This window comes from Podarcis tiliguerta, assembly GCF_965153285.1.
Source record: "Podarcis tiliguerta genome assembly, chromosome: 10".
Classification (NCBI taxonomy): domain Eukaryota; kingdom Metazoa; phylum Chordata; class Lepidosauria; order Squamata; family Lacertidae; genus Podarcis; species Podarcis tiliguerta.
In genome coordinates, this window is record NC_139543.1 from 3554838 (window position 1) to 3571824 (window position 16987).

The 16987-nt window shown below is 42.2% G+C and overlaps 1 protein-coding gene across 50 annotated transcripts in view; it reads left to right on the forward strand.

Annotated features, from left to right (window-relative positions):
* PPFIBP1 (PPFIA binding protein 1) overlaps positions 1-16987 on the forward strand; it is a gene marked incomplete at its 5' end in the record, with an annotated part of 115153 nt that overhangs the window by 89065 nt on the left and 9101 nt on the right. For 16 of the 50 annotated variants that reach the window (XR_014502080.1, XR_014502081.1, XR_014502083.1 and 13 more), the window contains 12 exons: positions 834-943; positions 1416-1469; positions 1621-1671; positions 4243-4300; positions 5053-5082; positions 6076-6232; positions 10376-10517; positions 10979-11107; positions 11209-11359; positions 13174-13285; positions 13775-13863; positions 15943-16065. Coding sequence is in view for 46 of the 50 variants with exons in the window: in XM_083399472.1 (XP_083255598.1) it covers positions 834-943; positions 1416-1469; positions 1621-1671; positions 4243-4300; positions 5053-5082; positions 6076-6232; positions 10376-10517; positions 10979-11107; positions 11209-11359; positions 13174-13285; positions 13775-13863; positions 15943-16065 (1206 nt within the window). Of the gene's footprint in view, positions 1-833; positions 944-1415; positions 1470-1620; positions 1672-4242; positions 4301-5052; positions 5083-6075; positions 6233-8083; positions 8117-10375; positions 10518-10978; positions 11108-11208; positions 11360-13173; positions 13286-13774; positions 13864-15942; positions 16066-16987 lie in introns of all 50 variants that reach the window. The other 34 variants (XR_014502082.1, XM_083399483.1, XM_083399443.1 and 31 more) reach the window with 3 other exon arrangements.

Consider the following 16987-nt stretch of genomic DNA (forward strand, 5'->3'; position numbering starts at 1 on the left):
TTGCTAAGACAGAGGCTGCTGCAACATATGCATTCATCACCTAAAAACAAAAAAAGTGTATCAGTGGATTTTAAAAATTCATGTGCCAATTGATTTTTAAGAGGCTGCCTGCCTTACCTTAGCTATATTTGTTGTTGCTCATAAATAAAAGTTCATGTGTCACTTTTTGGGTCTAGAAGCACCTCCTCCCCACCGCAGCCCACTGCCGTGGCTCACATTAAAAAGAAAAGAGAAGGGACTTCTCGCTTTGGTTTCTTAAATAGTAGCATTCTATGTTGCATGGCAAGCGCTCTTAAAAAGGTTTTCCCACCTCAAAAGCAGTTTGTAGCATAACTTGGGGAAATTTCTTTAAATGGAGGATTTAAAATCTACCTTTTTGCTTTGTCAAATAGGACATGGCAAATGTTACAATAGAGTTTAAAGCATTTGCCTTGTAGACCGATGGGTGTTATGTTAGAATTATGTGCGAAGTGAAAAGGGGAGTGAGTTACCAGAAGGCCCTTTGTTAAGATGAGTGCTCAGGTGATCTCAGAGTGCGTTCTAGATGATGCAAAAGTGTTGTATGCCTTGTTTGTATTCTGCTTCGTGCAATAGGTAACATTTCATGTTGGAGGTCTTGCTCCAGTTGTATTTTCCAAAGGATCTACGACTGTATAGATAAATTGGATATGAGGATCTATGACTATCAAGTGTAGGCTGTATAACCTGAATGATAAAATGTGAAGGCTTCAAGCTGTTGAGCCTTGAGTGTATTGTGTGCCTGTTGTCAGTTAATTAATGTGTATCTCTGCTGCCTTCTCACGGGAGTGCTGATGTGCTTTCCCCCCTTGTAGAATTCACCACGGATCCATACTAGTGTCTTGCAAGTTCCCATTCCTTCTTTTTCACCAGCATCCAGACGTTCAACAGAATCAACTGATAAAGTTATTGCAAGTGATGCCAGGTATGGATACTTTACCCGAAAAAGAAAGAAAGAAAGCCACTTGTGGTGATAAAAATGTGCTGAATAATGACATAATGTCTGTTTGATAAAGCAGATTAAGGTCTACAGCTTCAGCAACAGTGTGGCGGTGGTGGTACGTTTTCCAAAAATCCAAGGTTGTTAAGACAATGAAATGGCAAAATGGAGTAAATTACGAACACATCTTACATGGGGATTTTGGTTCCAAGTGTTCTGCGTATACATGAAAATCACATATACACAAACCCTTGGAGCTGTTCTGCAGCTAGCGGGGGGGGGGGGGGAGAGAGAGAGAATCCCCAGCACTCCCAGAGCCTGCACTCTGCACCAGCAAGCAAGAGGGGGAGCTTAAAAGCTATTTTTGTGCCCAGTAACCCAAGCAGACCCTTATTAGAGGGCATATTTTTATTAGATGCCTTAAATTCACCATGTTCTAACTTGTTGCTTTTTACAGTGAAAAACACACACCGATGGCGTCTATGGAAACACAGCTAGGTGACACAAAATTGTAAGTATTTTGTAATTGTAATGTTGCACATGGATATTTTAAAAGCTGAGAACAATTTAATGTGATACCTTGTTTATATTGTTTCTTGCTTCCTTCCCTCACCCTGATGCTTGCTGTTTTAATCTACTTCAGTTTTCCATTTCTATTGCAGTATGAAGCGCCTTCAAACAAGCTATATAGCACCAGGAATTTACAGAATTTTGTAATATATTCCTAAAGTATATGTGGTTGCCTTTTGCACTAAGACAAAGGAGAGATTGGCTGCTAGTATGCCCAGATTCTTAATCATTATCACCCATGCATAATTTAATGACTTAGTTTGCTTTGCTGAATTGGGGTGTACTTTTTTATAACAGAATTTCTAACACAAAAGTTCTGCACTGACTACTTCAGTATAATATTCTTACTAGACTCTCTTAGTAAAGAATCGGAGCAGAAATGGACAGTATGAGAAGAATATTGTACTGAACAATGTGTGCCTTTTGGCAGTTTGCGGCTAGTAAGTGGTTCTTCAGTGGCATTTGGTGGACTTTTATTTCCTTCAGAATGCATTTGACAGAGGCTGAAATCATAATAACTTGCTCTGGAGGGAAGTCTTAATGGTTACTAAATACAGCACTAGGGAGATGCGAAAGAGAGGGCTATGTTACTTGAAGGCCCCATCCCACGGAGGTGCATGAGGCCTTCTTGCTGTACCTGCACATTGAAGGGGGAATGGTGTGTCTACATTGTGGCCTGTGCAATTAGGCCTGAATTCTGCCATCAATTCCTCTGATATGGAAATCAGCTGTGGAATTGGGTCTGCTTGTTCCCACACAAACAAGCACATTCATTCACCCCCTTTGTGTGATGAGCCAAATATAAGACTCTGTAACTACCATTTGAACCAGCCCTGGGTAATACAACATTCCATTAACTGAAAGCAAACGGTGGTGAAAGGAGATTTTACTACAGCTTTAGTGTGATATCTGAATTGGCAAATTGTAGTTACATCTCTAGAGGTCACTACCCCTACAGGCTGGAGTGCAGAACAGATGGAAACTAAAACCAGATGAGCAGTTCTGATTTTGAGCTGGCCGATATATTTGGAGACCTGGTTATCACAAATCATGTTTGAATTGAGCTGGTGCTCTTGCAGAAAAGTTAAAATGGCCCACATCAGCATTAATCCAATTCTGCTGCTACATAATTAAGAGTGCACAATTACTCGGAAGTAAGTTGCACTATGTTCAGCAGGACTTGCTCCTAAATAGGTATGTGTAGGATTGTAGGTCTAAGTTACTTGGAAAGTGCACAAATGTCATAGCAGTGGCGAGAAGAGAGGCTGAATAAAGCAATTACATTAGCTAAGTACACAATTTTATGGGTTTCAAGCATGTGTATTATACTTAGGTTGCAATTCTGAATACATTTCTTCAGCCTCTGTAATCAGTGAAATGGTGGTTTACTTTTTGAATGACGCTATGGCTTCTAAAGTACATGAAATGCAGAACAGAAAAGCATGCTCATTGACCGCATGTCTGAAACATTGAACAGCTACAGTTTTGGATGCATCCATACCCTCAATCTGAAAAATAGCATGCAATTTGATGTTTTGGGTGTATAAATTATCAGCATGTAGCTTGAAAAATGGGAAATTTGTGTTGAATGCTGTGTGTGTGTGCATATCACTGCAAGTTAGTGTTGGGAAAGAAATTTGGTTCAGTGTGCATTTTAATGTATACCTACCTAATTCACCCCACAGTCTGCAACAATATGTGACTCAAAACCCAGCAATCCTTTGGAATTCACACTTCCCTGAATTTTGCAATGCATTTCTCAAACTGAAAATGTTTTTACAAAAATGCATATATTAAGGGGGAATGTGTATATTAGTCAGAATTGCTTGCCAAAATGTGCACTGTATATTAGGCACAATTACATACAAAGTTATTAGGAAAGATGTTGATGAATTTTCATGTGAATTTCTTTATTGTGAACTGGAACTGAGGGTTTCTTAACCCTTCCGATGCCTATTATCACCTTCAAAGGCTGCTCCCAGCCAGGTTTATTTCAGTTTTGGGGGAAATGATTAAAATTGTCTTGGAGGGTGCAGCGTGCATCTTCAATAAATAATATGTTGGAGTAGAAAACCACACGTTTTCCTTTTCATGTATAGTTCAGCCCTTAATATCCTCATTTTTGCAAAGGGATGGTAAGAAAGGTAATAGGTCTATAGCTATCTACTCAGTTCATGCAAAAAATAAGATTTGAACCATGGTGTTGCTTGGTCTAGAAGTCATGTTCTGGTGTAATCTACTGGTAGTGGTCAATGAAATGGTTTTACAGTCATTCCTTAGATCCCGAACATTCTGGAACTCTGACCTTTTGGATCCTGGACGCTGCAAACCCGGAAGTGAGTGTTTCGGTTTTTGAACATTCTTTTGGAACCCAAACATCCAATGGAGCTTCCACAGCTTCTGATTGGCTGCAGGAGCTTTCTGCAGCCAATCAGAAGCCGCAATTTGGTTTTTGAACATTTTGGAAGTCCAACGGACTTCCAGAACGGATTCCATTCGACTTCCAAGGTACGACTGTACAACCATTCAGATTCATATAGGTGTCACTATAGTTGAGAGAGAGACAAAATTTGCTTTAACTTGCCCTTTCTTCCCCCTTTCCTCTGTTTAAATAAAGTTGCATCTTGCTTTAACCTTTATTGTTATTAAAAGATTGTGTTCAGGATACAAGATCAGTTACTTATTTTTATTTTCTTCTTTCTCTGTGATTCTAGAACTTCAGCTCTGCAAAAATCCAGCAGTCTTGGAAACTTGAAGAAAGAAGTCTCTGATGTGCGTAGGCCCATGTCATTGTTTAAATTAACCGTTAGCTGTTTCTTAAAAATGCTGACCCAACTTGTAGGTTGTATTCAGCATAGCAGTAAGCAAAATGTTCCATCAGTTCAAGAGTTTCTTTTTGTGCAGCTAATACTTCCCCCTTTTCCTCCCCACATATACTTCCCCCTATATCTGTTCTGACTCCACCCCCCCCAACCTTTGGAGCAGATTTGGCCACGAGGTGGGGCACACAGGAAGGAGAAAGGGAAAACCTAATTGCACTGGTGCTAATCCTTGGACTAGCACAACTATTGAGTTGAATATCATCTGTCTTTCCCTCTCGTTCAGTTCTTTCCTCTGAGGTGTAGCTCACACATGATGATTGCAGTATATCAACTGATGACTTGCATATGTAAAACAAGCTCTTTTTGTCTGATCTCAAATCATGGGGAAAGAAACGGGGCTGTATGTTCCTTTGGATGTATATATCCATTTGTTCAATAAATCCTTATGACTTAGACTCTGTTCAAAGCTCTCTCAAAGAAAATATTATCTTACCCTTTTCTAATAATTGCAGTTCAGTTTTGTTCAAATAAGGAGTTTCTGAAACCTCTAAAATGCTTTTTATAGGCTGCCCTGTATGCAGCCAAATTAATACACTCTGGTAAATGTTGTAAGTAGACTAACATGTTTTAGTTGAAATTATTTGGATGTATTGAATCAAAGTTTATTTAAAGTGTTTAATGCTTCAAACTTTTCCCTGGCAGGACAAGGAGTCTGGGCAGAAGCAGGAAGAGGTAATCTTTCTCTGTGCTTTGTGTTAAAGAAGAAATTGCAGGTGCAATCCAGAGAAGGTTGCACTCACCTAAGTCCCGATGAAGCAGACGGAATTAGATGCTCCCTAGATTATATCCTTGCTCATTTTCTTGGCTTGTTCATCAATATTAAGCCAGAGTTTCCCAGTTCTGGTGCAGTGGTCAATCTTGGCCTAATGTGAACCAGGATCTTCACATCAAAACTGTTGTTCTTTCACTGTTGCATATAGTTTATGAAGCCTTGGGTGATGGAAAACAGTCATTGACTCCAAATTACTGTAGCATCCTAGTAGCACCTCCTCCCCATTACCACAGTACCAGCATGCTGAACCACCAGAGTATACAGCGCCTTCTTTCTTCGAGTTGTGTGTTTGTGCCTTCTGAACATACATAGAACGAGGGTGGGGGAGTGGAGATCTTAAGCCTAGTAGACCTATCTCTTACTCCTGTTTACTAATTTTTTTAAAAGCAGGGACAGCTAACCTGTGGCCCTCGGATATTGCTAAACTACAGCTCCCATCACCCCTGAGCGTTGACCATTTTAGCCGGGGCTGATGGAAGTTGGAATCCAACAACAACTGCGGATTAGCAACCCTCTTCTAAAGACTTACATTTTTATGAATCAATTTGCCTTTTAAAATTATTCAAAATAGTTTTTAACAGAAGATATCACTCCGTAATTTGCAAGTACAACCTATTGCAGGGCTGTAGCTCAGTGGTACAGCATCTGCTTTGCATGTAGAAAGTGGCATGTTTAATCCCAGGCATCTCCAGGTAGGGAGAAGCCCCTGCCTGAAATCCTGGAGAGCTGCTGACAATCAGGGTAGACAATACTGAACTAGATGGACCAATGGTCTGATTCAGTATAAGGCTACTTCGCATGCTACCCAGCTGCAAACACTAATTTATCACATGTGTTGCTGAACGCTTGAGTACAATGGCAGATTTTTAACTTTTCTTTTCCTGAACAAACAGAGCAAAGCATCGATGGAGAGTAGCAAATATGGAACCCTCCCTCCCAAATCCCCAGGTGAAGAAGATGCCTTTGGGACTCGGAAAGGCCGGTCTTCTTTTGGGCGAGGCTTCTTCAAGATCAAAAGTAGCAAAAGGACAGCAAGTGCACCTAACTTGGGTAGGTTCCGTAAAGGCGGAGTTTTTTCACTATGTATATTTCAGCTAGGGGAAGATATTCTCCGCTGGCATATTTCGTGGGGAGATTCAGACGTATGAACAAGAACCACTTTCATCAGTAGATGAAACAAAATTTTAAATGCTATGGATTCCAGTTCTTTCGCAGAACAATGGGCAAGTAAAGCATGTATTCTCCTGCACTCTTGTAAATTCTCTGTGGTAATTTGGCGCAAAACCTGTTGTACATGTTTCAAATTGGGTGTGTTGTGTGGTAACAACAACAACAATTTGTTTGTACTATGCCAATCTGACTGGGTTGTCCCAGCCACTCTGGGCTGCTTCCAGCATATATAAAAATATAATAAAGTATTAAACATTAAAAACCTCTCTATACAGGGTTGCTTTCAGATGTCTTCTAAAGGTTGTACTTATCTCCTTGATGTCTGATGAGAGGGTGCCCCACAGGGTGGGTGCCACTACCGATAAGGTCCTCTTCCTGGTTCCCTGTTGCTTTACTTCTTGCAGTGAGGAAACCGCCAGTGGATCTCAGTGTCCAAGCTGAAGGAGATGCTCCTTCAGGTCTACTGGGCCGAGGCCATTTAGGGCTTTAATGGTCAGCATCAACCATTGAATTGTGCTCAGAAACATACTGGGAGCCAATGTAGGTCTATTAAGGCCAGCATTATACGTCCTGATGCCTGCTCTCGGTTATCAGTCTAGTTGTCACCTTCAAAGGTAGCCCCGCGTAGAGCACATTGCAGTAGTTCAAGCAGGAGATAACCAGAGCATGTACCACCCTAGCGAGACAGTGTGCAGGCAGGTAGGGTCTCAGCCTGCGTACCAGATGGAGCTTGTAGACAGCCACCCTGGATATAGAATTAACCTGTCCCTCTTTGGACAGCTGTGAATCCAAAATGTCTCCCAGGCTGCGCACCTGGTCCTTCAGGAGCACAGTTACTCCATTCAGGACCTGGGTGTCCCCCACACCTGCCATTCCTCTGTCCCCCAGAAGCAGTACTTTTGTCTTGTCAGGATTCAGCTTCAATCCATTGACTGCCTTCCATCCTCCAAATGCCTCCAGACACTCACACAGGACATTCACCTCTTTCACTGGTTCTGATTTAAAAGAGAGGAAGAGCTGGGTATCATCCACATACTGGTGAACACCCAGCCCAAGCTCCCTGATGATCTCTCCCAGCGGCTTCATGTGGATGTTAAAAAGTATGGGGGAGAGGATGGAGCCCTGGGCACCCCCCAAGTGAGAGCCCAGGGGTCTGAACACTCATCCCCCCCCCACTTTCTGAACACAGCCCAGGAGGAAGGAGCGGAACCACTGTATAACAGTGCCCCCAGCTCCCAGCCCCTCTAGATGGTCCAGAAGGATGTCATGGTTGATGGTATTAAAAACCGCTGAGAGATCCAGCAGAACCAGGAAACAGCTCTCACCTTTGTTCCTAGCCTGCCAGAGGCAAATGCCAGTATGTGCTAGTCATGCAGCCTTTCCACTGCAAATAGTGGCAAACAAATCATATTGGAAAGAGATATTTAAGAACCCTGCAAGGAAATATTTAAATGTGAAGTAGTGGGAAAGTAATTGTTGCACATTGTTCTGTTTTTGTAGAACTCAAAATTCTTCCTGAATTGTTTGGTTTGAGCAATGGAATAAGTGCTAATTCTCATTTGGCCTATTTGTGTGTTAGCTCTCTGTGTTATGCATGCATCGTTTTGGGGGGGAATTCTTCTTCCCTTGTCTTGCCATTGTCATGTTTTGATTTGTCTTATCTTGTTGCCCCGGGTGTGTTCCTCCCCCTTGTGCTGCGTGTGGTTATGTGCGTTATTTGGATGTCTGAAGATCGCAGTCGAAGTGCAAGTGCACCCACCTTAGGTATAGTAGACCTGCATGCATGATTGGCGCCATGTTCTGAGAGCTGCTATTGCTCAGCCACGGCCATGCAGACCTCTGTACTGGAACATTCATCCATGTCTTTGCCGCTCATGCACACTACTAAAATCTGGCTGCGATGTTTAGTTGTAATGGCCTATACTAACAAGAACTGCCATAGAAAAGTGCTTGAGAAAATCCAAACCAAGTGAATTGCAGCATCTTTCTGACATAAGAGGCACTGAATGTGTTTTTGCCTAGAGGCAACCTTGGAGGCCGTGAAGGAGATGAGATGCTTCAGGCATCCGGCCCCAAGAAGAGCAAGTCCAAGTATTCCTTGAGACCAGTTTATTTGTTCCTTTCTTCCCACGGGGATGGTTGCAGACTCCTGTGCAGCTTTACCCCAGCTGATGCCCTCCAGATGTTGTCAGATTCCAGTTCCCATCAACCCTCACGGTTGGCCGTGTTGGGTGGGGCTGTGGGGAGTTTCAGCCCACAGCATCTGGAGGACACCATGTTGCTGTAGTATAACAAATGAGAAGGCAACATGGGGCAAAGAAATCAATGGAACTTGCTTCCTACCAGTATATTTAGGACCCACTGTAAGAATTCCAGGTTTTAAAGAATCAAAACAGTGAAGTATATTCACAGTGTAACATGGCCTCCATTCACATAATCCAAGCAGCCTGCTTGACCTATCTGTATAGCTTATCTCGGGTATCAATGACTTTCTCTTTCAAACAATCACAGTGTTTCCATAGCTGCTCTGGCTAACTTGCAAATAAATGCATTATAATTTATTTTTGGCCATTACTGTTTACTACTTTGAATAATTTTATATGGTAGCGTTCTTGTCATTGCTTTTGAGCATTCTTTTTAAGCTTCTTGTAGAGAGAGTTCACACATATATGTTTAGCTATGCATCTAATAGTCCCATGTAAAATGGTAAACTATGAGCTTGAGGTGAGGACAAATGTGTTTGCAAACACACATATCATACATGTGTGGTCATTTGGGAGTGCCCTTCTACTCACAAACCCGGGTTTGCTATTGTGTAATGTGAAAAGAGGCACTTGGCATTTTGTTGGTTTGTTGTTTTCTATCCCTACTTGTATGGCATTTGCTGGCACATCTCTGCTGAAGCATTGCATTGCTGATATATCCTTAGCTTTTTTAAAAAAAACAAACAAGTGTATGTAAATAAGCTGTTCGCCCAATCCTAAATATTATTATCTTTTGTAAATTATTTGCTCAGTAGTAGGGGGGTTGTCAGCAACTTCAGAAATAGTTCCAGTCCTGGAGGACTTTATTGGCTTCGCTGATGCTAGAGCAACATAAATGTCAATGAGGAGTTATTAGTGTTAATGTTTTTAAACCCTTTTTATGTTTATAGAGCACCCAGAGTGGCTTACAGCAAAGAAACAAAAATGTAATCACTACAGTTAAAAATGATCAAGATCAATGCAAAATACAAGTTAGAACTATGTAGTCTAAAAGCAGCAAACACATTTTATAAAATCAAAATAGCAACAGAAATTAGACATTTCAAAGCCTATAAAAACAAAAATGTTTCCAGCTTCTTCCTAAAGTGGGTTTTCCCCTAAGGTAGGAGTGGGGAAGTTTCCATCCTCCAGATGCTGCTGAAGTGCAACTCCCATGAACCCCCAGCAAGGATGGTCCATGGCCAGGGATGACAGCGGGTTGTTCAGCAACATCTGGAGGGCCATGAATTCCCCACATCAGGTCCAAAAGGCGGTGTGCTTTTTTGTTTTTGTTTTTTTACAGTTGCACTGCATCAATCTCTTGCACATCTAGTGTTACATTATTAATTGCTGATGATCACCTAACCGTATTCACTATATCTCCTTATTCCTGGACTTTTATCAGATACATGAAGGGCTGTCAACACAATTGCTGGAAGCCTTTGCCTTCCAGACAGTCACAGGAAGCTATACACATTTTTACCATGTGTTTGCCTTAGGGCTATAGTTAGTGTATTGTATACTTTTGTAATAAAGGGTGATGGGATAAAGATCAGTCATAGCAGAGACAATAATCAGTATTACTTTATTAAGAAGATCTTTTATTGAATGATACTTTAAATGCCAAGTAAAGGAGCACACAATTAAATTACCTTTCTTTCCATTCATGTGACTTTTTAGCCAAGGTTGTTTCACAAATTAGAAATGGAAACTTAAGGTAATCCAGTTGAAGAACTACAGACTGACATACTATTAATTGAGATTTTCTTTTATTTAATAGCTGAGACAGAAAAAGGATTTGCAGACCACCTCGATTTGGCTGGCTTGCCGCCTCGACCAAAAGGTACAGCAGACGGGCCTCTGACTCCACCATCTCCTGACTCCAAAAAGAAAGCAAGAGGAATCAAGAAGTTGTTTGGAAGGTAACTGGGATATGACTCAATTCATTATGCTGTGAAGTAGAGCATGCCAGTCCAGAGTCACCTCTGAGGCTGAGGTGAATATGATGTTGGGGCTTTTCTTAACTATGCTTAGGGGTGGATTGCCTGCCCCCTTCCATGTGCTCTGGCTTCCGTCACAGTGTTCCGTTGCGTCAGAAGTGGTTTAGTCATGACCCGGAAAGCTGTCTGTGGTCAAGCGCCGGCTCTTTTGGCTTGAAGCAAGATGAGCACCACAACCCCATAGTTTCCTTTGACTTAACCGTCCAGGGGTCCTTTACCTTTTACCTTTACAGTGCTTTAAGTGCTGCAGGTGAGCTCTTCACCCTCTCTGGTTGGTGTCTGTGCCAGACAGAAAGCTGCCCTAGATGGCTCTTCTTACACTCTTCATACTGCAAATTGTATACCTCTTTTAATGGCTTTCCCTTATCTTGGCCTTTGCTTAGACTCAGGAGAAGCCAGTCTACCACATTTAATCCAGATGACATGACAGAGACTGAGTTCAAAAGAGGAGGAATAAGAGCAACAGCAGGGCCAAGATTAGGCTGGTCGAGAGATCTTGGGCAAACCAATAAGTAAGACACAAATACTTTTAAATTTTTAGATTATGTTTATGCATGCACTTGGAGGAAAATGCTTTAAATGTGTCACGCTTCTCTAACATTCTCAATTTTAGTGAATTGGACATGCCATTTGCTAAATGGACAAAGGAGCAAGTCTGCAACTGGCTTCATGAACAGGGCTTGGGTTCTTACATAGGTCATGGCAAACACTGGATACTTTCTGGTCAGACTCTGTTGCAAGCTTCTCAGACTGATTTAGAAAAGGTAAGGATCCACATGTTTCTTGTTTCTTGCATATGCATTTTGAGTGACAATTACAACATTGTGTCAAATCACCCAATTGTGTATGCCAATGGTGGCTAAAGTATTTGTTTAACAGAAGGAAACTATCCTGGGTAGGTATACTGGTGTACTATCAGCCAGTGACAGCAGCCTGGGCTATGAGAAAATACAGTGCAATGGATGTGGGCTGCTCTTTTTCCAAGCTGCATTTTGTTGAAAAACAAAAAATGGATCCATCACTTTTCTATAGAAACGCTCAAGGTTTTGTACAAGAATGATTGGAATCCAATTTTTAAAAAACATTAAAATGTAAGAATAGCAACAATATGCAGATTGTTCCAATGCACCCTCACGCTTTTAAAATGCCTGGAACAAACAATTATCACTAGCCATACGAAACTGAGCAGCAGCACGGCCACCTGCAAGCTTCCTTGAAGAGAGTTTTCTGTCATTGCAACACTGCTACTGAAAAACCCTAGCCTGAGTATTGCAGCCCCAGTCCATTTGGGTTCTGTGCAAAGGCACTGTGAAATTGGTGACAAATTGGTTGCAAAGCACGTATGCCTCTCACTTTTTGTCCCCCCCACGACCGTGTGCTTTCCCCCCAGCTTCACTTTGTTTCACTGGACCAGACCTTATGGAGGAACCGTTCCTGGTCTCCCTGCTCCATTTGCTTTTCAATAAATCTTTTTGGTCCATGCTTGCATCTTTAAAAGAACCAATATGACCAATTGCTCCAATCAGATGTGAATGGGAGGTACTCAGTGTTCAGAATTCCCTAGGCATCAGGCACATTTTGCTCTGGGCTGTTAGCCACTTGCGACCAAGTGAAGATGCCTGGGCACCAGGATGGCGCCTCACATCACCTCCACCTGGAGCTGCATGCCTGTGGATCCTTGGCTCTGGACTGTGTTCACACACTAAGACCACATCCTGTAGAATTCTGTCAGTTATATTTTACCTGCACAATCAGAAAGAATTTCAGGAACTAAAATGCTTCTTCTGTGCAGCCTGAGCAGGAACAGTGGAAAATGTTATAGCTAATTGTTATTGCTTGTCTTCACTTACCTCATCCCACTACTCTGCTCACAGTTCTGAAGAATATTCCTACTTTATGAGTGGTCCGTGTCCCCATTAAGAAATAGGCCAATATGTATGTGGACTGTCCCTGGATCAAGGGACTTTTCTTCTTCAAGTTCTCAAAGCTCTTAACCTAGCTCAAGGTGGTCATCTGAACCAGCCAGATGTTTAACTGAGAATTAATCCCAATCAGTCCGTCATTTGAAAAATAAGACTTGAGAGCCGTCTTGCCCCCAAATGGCAACTGGACATTCTGGTTTGGTGACGGCCACCTTGGTTTAAGAAGCCACTTGACGCCTCCCTTATATAGCTGAGTTTCTAACACTGGAGCTACAAGACATTCAGGCTCCTTTTCAGTGGAAACAAAATACATTTTTATTATAGAAAAAAAAAAGTCAAACAAGACTGGGTAGAGAAATTAGCAGGGCAATCCTGTGGTGTTGGAGAGGAAGGTTCCTTGGCTGTAGTGGTTGCCCCACTAAAGGCTGTTTGCTGTGGCCAGGATGGGAGGTGGCAGTTAACCCCCACTTTTGGGTGAGGGAAGTTTTCTTTTCCCTCCATTGTGGTCTGCGGGAGGGTAAAAGTAAATGGGCAACTGTCACGCAAAGTTCATTTTTATAGAGACTCTCAACAAGGTTTCCCATTATCTCCACTGAGGTTTTAAGAGCAAATACAAGTACCTTGTAAATGCAAGCTGGTTTTTGTCCCACATGTAGGAACTTGGAATAAAGCATCCATTGCACCGGAAAAAACTTCAGCTCGCTCTTCAGGCATTAGGATCAGAAGAAGAGAACAACCATGGAAAACTGGATTACAACTGGGTTACAAGTAATGTCTTCTTGCTTCTTTTACCATTTCACCCTCATGCAGTGAAGCGTTTGCCTGGGTACGTCCCCCAGCCACTTGCACGGAAGCCTTGTGTGCACTTTGCAGCTCACAGGGTAGCATTGTGCATGCTTTCTTTTAAGTTTCATTCTAGGCAGGTTTGTGGGTAGTTTGTACAAACAAAAGGTAGATTGTACTTGTGCACCTAAGTAACACACATTCTGTCCCAGAAAAAGCTGAAATACTTAGTTAAGCAAATTTGCAATTTACAAGTGGAAAATCAGTTATTAAATTCTTGCATATTTAAAATACACCATAAAACAATGGCATTGAACAAGCGTGTCTTCAAGAGCTGCTGGAATGCCAATACAGATGGGGGTCTCTCATATTCCAACAGGGAGGGCATTCCGCAGCACTGGGACCACCACTGAAAAAGCCTGCCTTCAGATTGCCCCAAATCATTGCATAGTGACTGTATCTTTTTATTCTCAGGGTGGTTGGATGATATTGGACTACCCCAGTATAAGACCCAGTTCGATGAAGGAAAGGTTGATGGCCGAATGCTTCATTATATGACTATCGTAAGCAAGTGTCCTTTTCTTCCTGTCATTTTTATCATTCAGAGTACCATAATTTTGACTGAAACATGTGTATCCTAATACTCCACCCCATACGTCTCCCCAAAACATTTATTCCTCTAACTCCACTCCTTCAGGAATCAAAAGTTTTCCTGCTCTCATAAAGTAATTCCACCCATTCTTCCATGTTTCCTGTTATTTGTGGAAATGTGCCCAGTTGGTACCTGTTCTATCCATCCCCTCTCTACAAAGCCCACCTTTTCCCATATGCCGAATCCAGCAATCATCATTCTCACCTGCAGGGACCTCCAAGCACAAGCAGCTGCATTTGCTACCATTCATCTCTCATAACTCTTTATTTCTTCCCTCCCTCCATTCTCTCTCCACTGTCAAAGTTTGAATTATATGCTGCATGGGCAGGTATCTGTCCAAATTTTCCTCTGCATGTATAGTGCCACGAATATCACTGGCTTTGTATAAATAGTCATAATCAGTACTGGGAGTGTACAGAGTCATCTTTTAATTGTAGTGGTAACGCTGTCTTTTAATGACACAGCTGAACTGCTGTGTATAATCTACTGTTGGAATAAACTGACTGCAAGCAGCATGTTATGCCTCTGTCCACACACGTACGGCAGAGCACCAGTCTGAACAGCGGGCTCCATGCACAAGAACAGAAGTGACCAGCGTTAGGTGTGTTTTCAGTAGGAGTTTTTCAGGGGTTGTTCACAAATGTTTTCCAAACGAGAGCATACAAGACTGGCTTTTCACCAGGGTATGCTCTGAGGGTTCAAAAGCCCCACCACCTGAGCGAGGCTAGAGCAAGCCTGGGTCCTGGTCATTTTTGGATGGGCAGTCAATGGTACCACATGCATGCCACCTTTGGTTTCATGATGGAAGAAAGGCAAGATGTAAATATTAGAAAATGAAATAAGTAAGAAATAAATAAATACGAATGTATCCTAGGATTTTTCTTAACTGGACTGTCTATAGTGAAATAATTCCTACTCTTTGAACAGAAGAGGTGCACAAGGAAGGTTTATGTGGGGGGAATTTGCTTAATCCATACATGTTTCCTGGTTCTGATGGATCTCTCAGTAGCTTTTGATTCTGCTGAATCATCTAGGTAGGTTGGGAGCTGGGGGCATTGTTAGGCAGTGGTTCCGCTCCTTCCTCAAGGGCCGTGTCCAAAAAGTGGTGTTGGGGGAAGAGTGTACTCACTTGTGGGGTGCCTCAGGGTTCCGTCCTCTCCCCCATGCTTTTTAACATCTATATGAAGCTGGTGGGAAAGATAATCAGGGGGTTTGGGCTGGGTGTTCATCAGTATGCAGATGATACCCAGCTCTACCTCTCTCTTAAATTGAAACCAGTGAAGGTGATGAATGTCCTGTGTGAGTGTCTGGAGGCAGTTGGAGGATGGAAGGCAGTCAATGGGTTGAGATTGAATCTTGACAAGACAGAAGTATTGTTCCTGGGGGACAGGGTGGACGGTTTGAGGGACATCCTGGTCCTGAATGGAGTAACTGTACTCCTGAAGGTCTAGGTGCGCAGCCTGGGAGTCTTTTTGGACTCACAGCTGTCCATGCAGGTCAATTCTGAGCCCAGGGCAGCTGTCTACCAGCTCCATCTGTTACACAGGCTGAGACCCTAACTGCCTGCAAACTGTCTCACCAGAGTGGTGCATGCCCTAGTTATCTTCCACTTGGACTACTGCAATGTGCTGTATGTGGGGCTACCTTTGAAAGTGACTCAGAAACCACAACTAATCCAGAGTGGATAGTGAGCCGTTTTCCCTCCTAACCCAGTGCCAGGCAATGAAGCTGAATATTGCCTCTACAGTTGCAGGCACCAATTCCAGGTGGTGGGAATATCAAGTGAGAAAAGTTATGTTGCTTTCAGTCTTGCCTGCAGGCTTCTTCTGGGCTTCTTGTAGGCCACTGTGAGAACAGGATGCTGGTCTAAATAGGCCCTTTGCCTAAACAACAGAAGTGTTTTAATGTTCTTATACAGGGGAATCCTAAGGACAGCATTCATGTTGGTATCTGTTCTTGATCTCGTTTATGTGTCCCATCCCGTTCCCAGGATGACTTACTGTCTTTGAAAGTTGTGAGTGTCCTCCACCACCTTAGCATCAAACGTGCCATTCAAGTTCTAAGAATAAATAACTTTGAGCCCAACTGTCTGCGCAGGAGACCATCGGATGAGGTGACTTCTACTTACTTACTTACTTACTTACCTACTTACACATCTCATTGATTCATTGCAAAGTTTGTTCTGACAGTCAGTGCTTGTGTGTTCCCTTCGTTTTCTTTCCTAGAATATTTTGCCCTACTTTGACTCTTGATCCCTTCCTTTATTTAGCAGGCCATACATTGATCACTGACTGTCAGCTTCAATGTATGGATTAATATCCTTATTCCTTATTATGTTTCAAACCTCTAGAACTGAGATCAACATTTAGTTTGCCTCCTTTGGTGTTTCTTTCTGCAAAGTATTTGCTCACTAGTATTTCTATGAAAATATGAATGTGATATTAGTGCTTTGGTGGTTGTTGCTGCTGCTGCTGCTGCTGCTGTTAATATCCCATGATAAGCCCTTTATGGACTGCCAGGAGTGAAAGTGAAGGTGGGGAACTAGACCACTGCATGAGGAATTCCTGGTTTCTCCATGTTGTTCTAATTGTCTTTGTGCCTGGAGATTTGTTTTCTTTACAATTTATTTAATGCAGGAGAGTCCATTTGAAAGGTGTGGGAAGTAAGTGGGTGAATTTTAAAAGCCCCAAGCCCTTATTTTACACACACACACACACACACACGTGAAGTCATATGATCAGGGCTTTTTTAGTTGGAACTCACCGGAACTCAGTTCCGGCCCCTCTTTGATGGGCGCCATTGACATTATAAGAAAACAAGGGAGGTGTTCATGGTGAGTTCTGGCAAAAGAAATAGCACTGCATATGATCAACATGAGTCATAAATACAGGATTGTTCAAAATTTTTAAAAGAATGGGAAATGTTTATTATATATTTACAAAAGTATTACAAACATCTTAAATACCTTGGCAGGAATTTAAAAACACTTGTAGTTTTAGAGATGGTACAAGAAACTTGAGGTTAAAATAGAAATA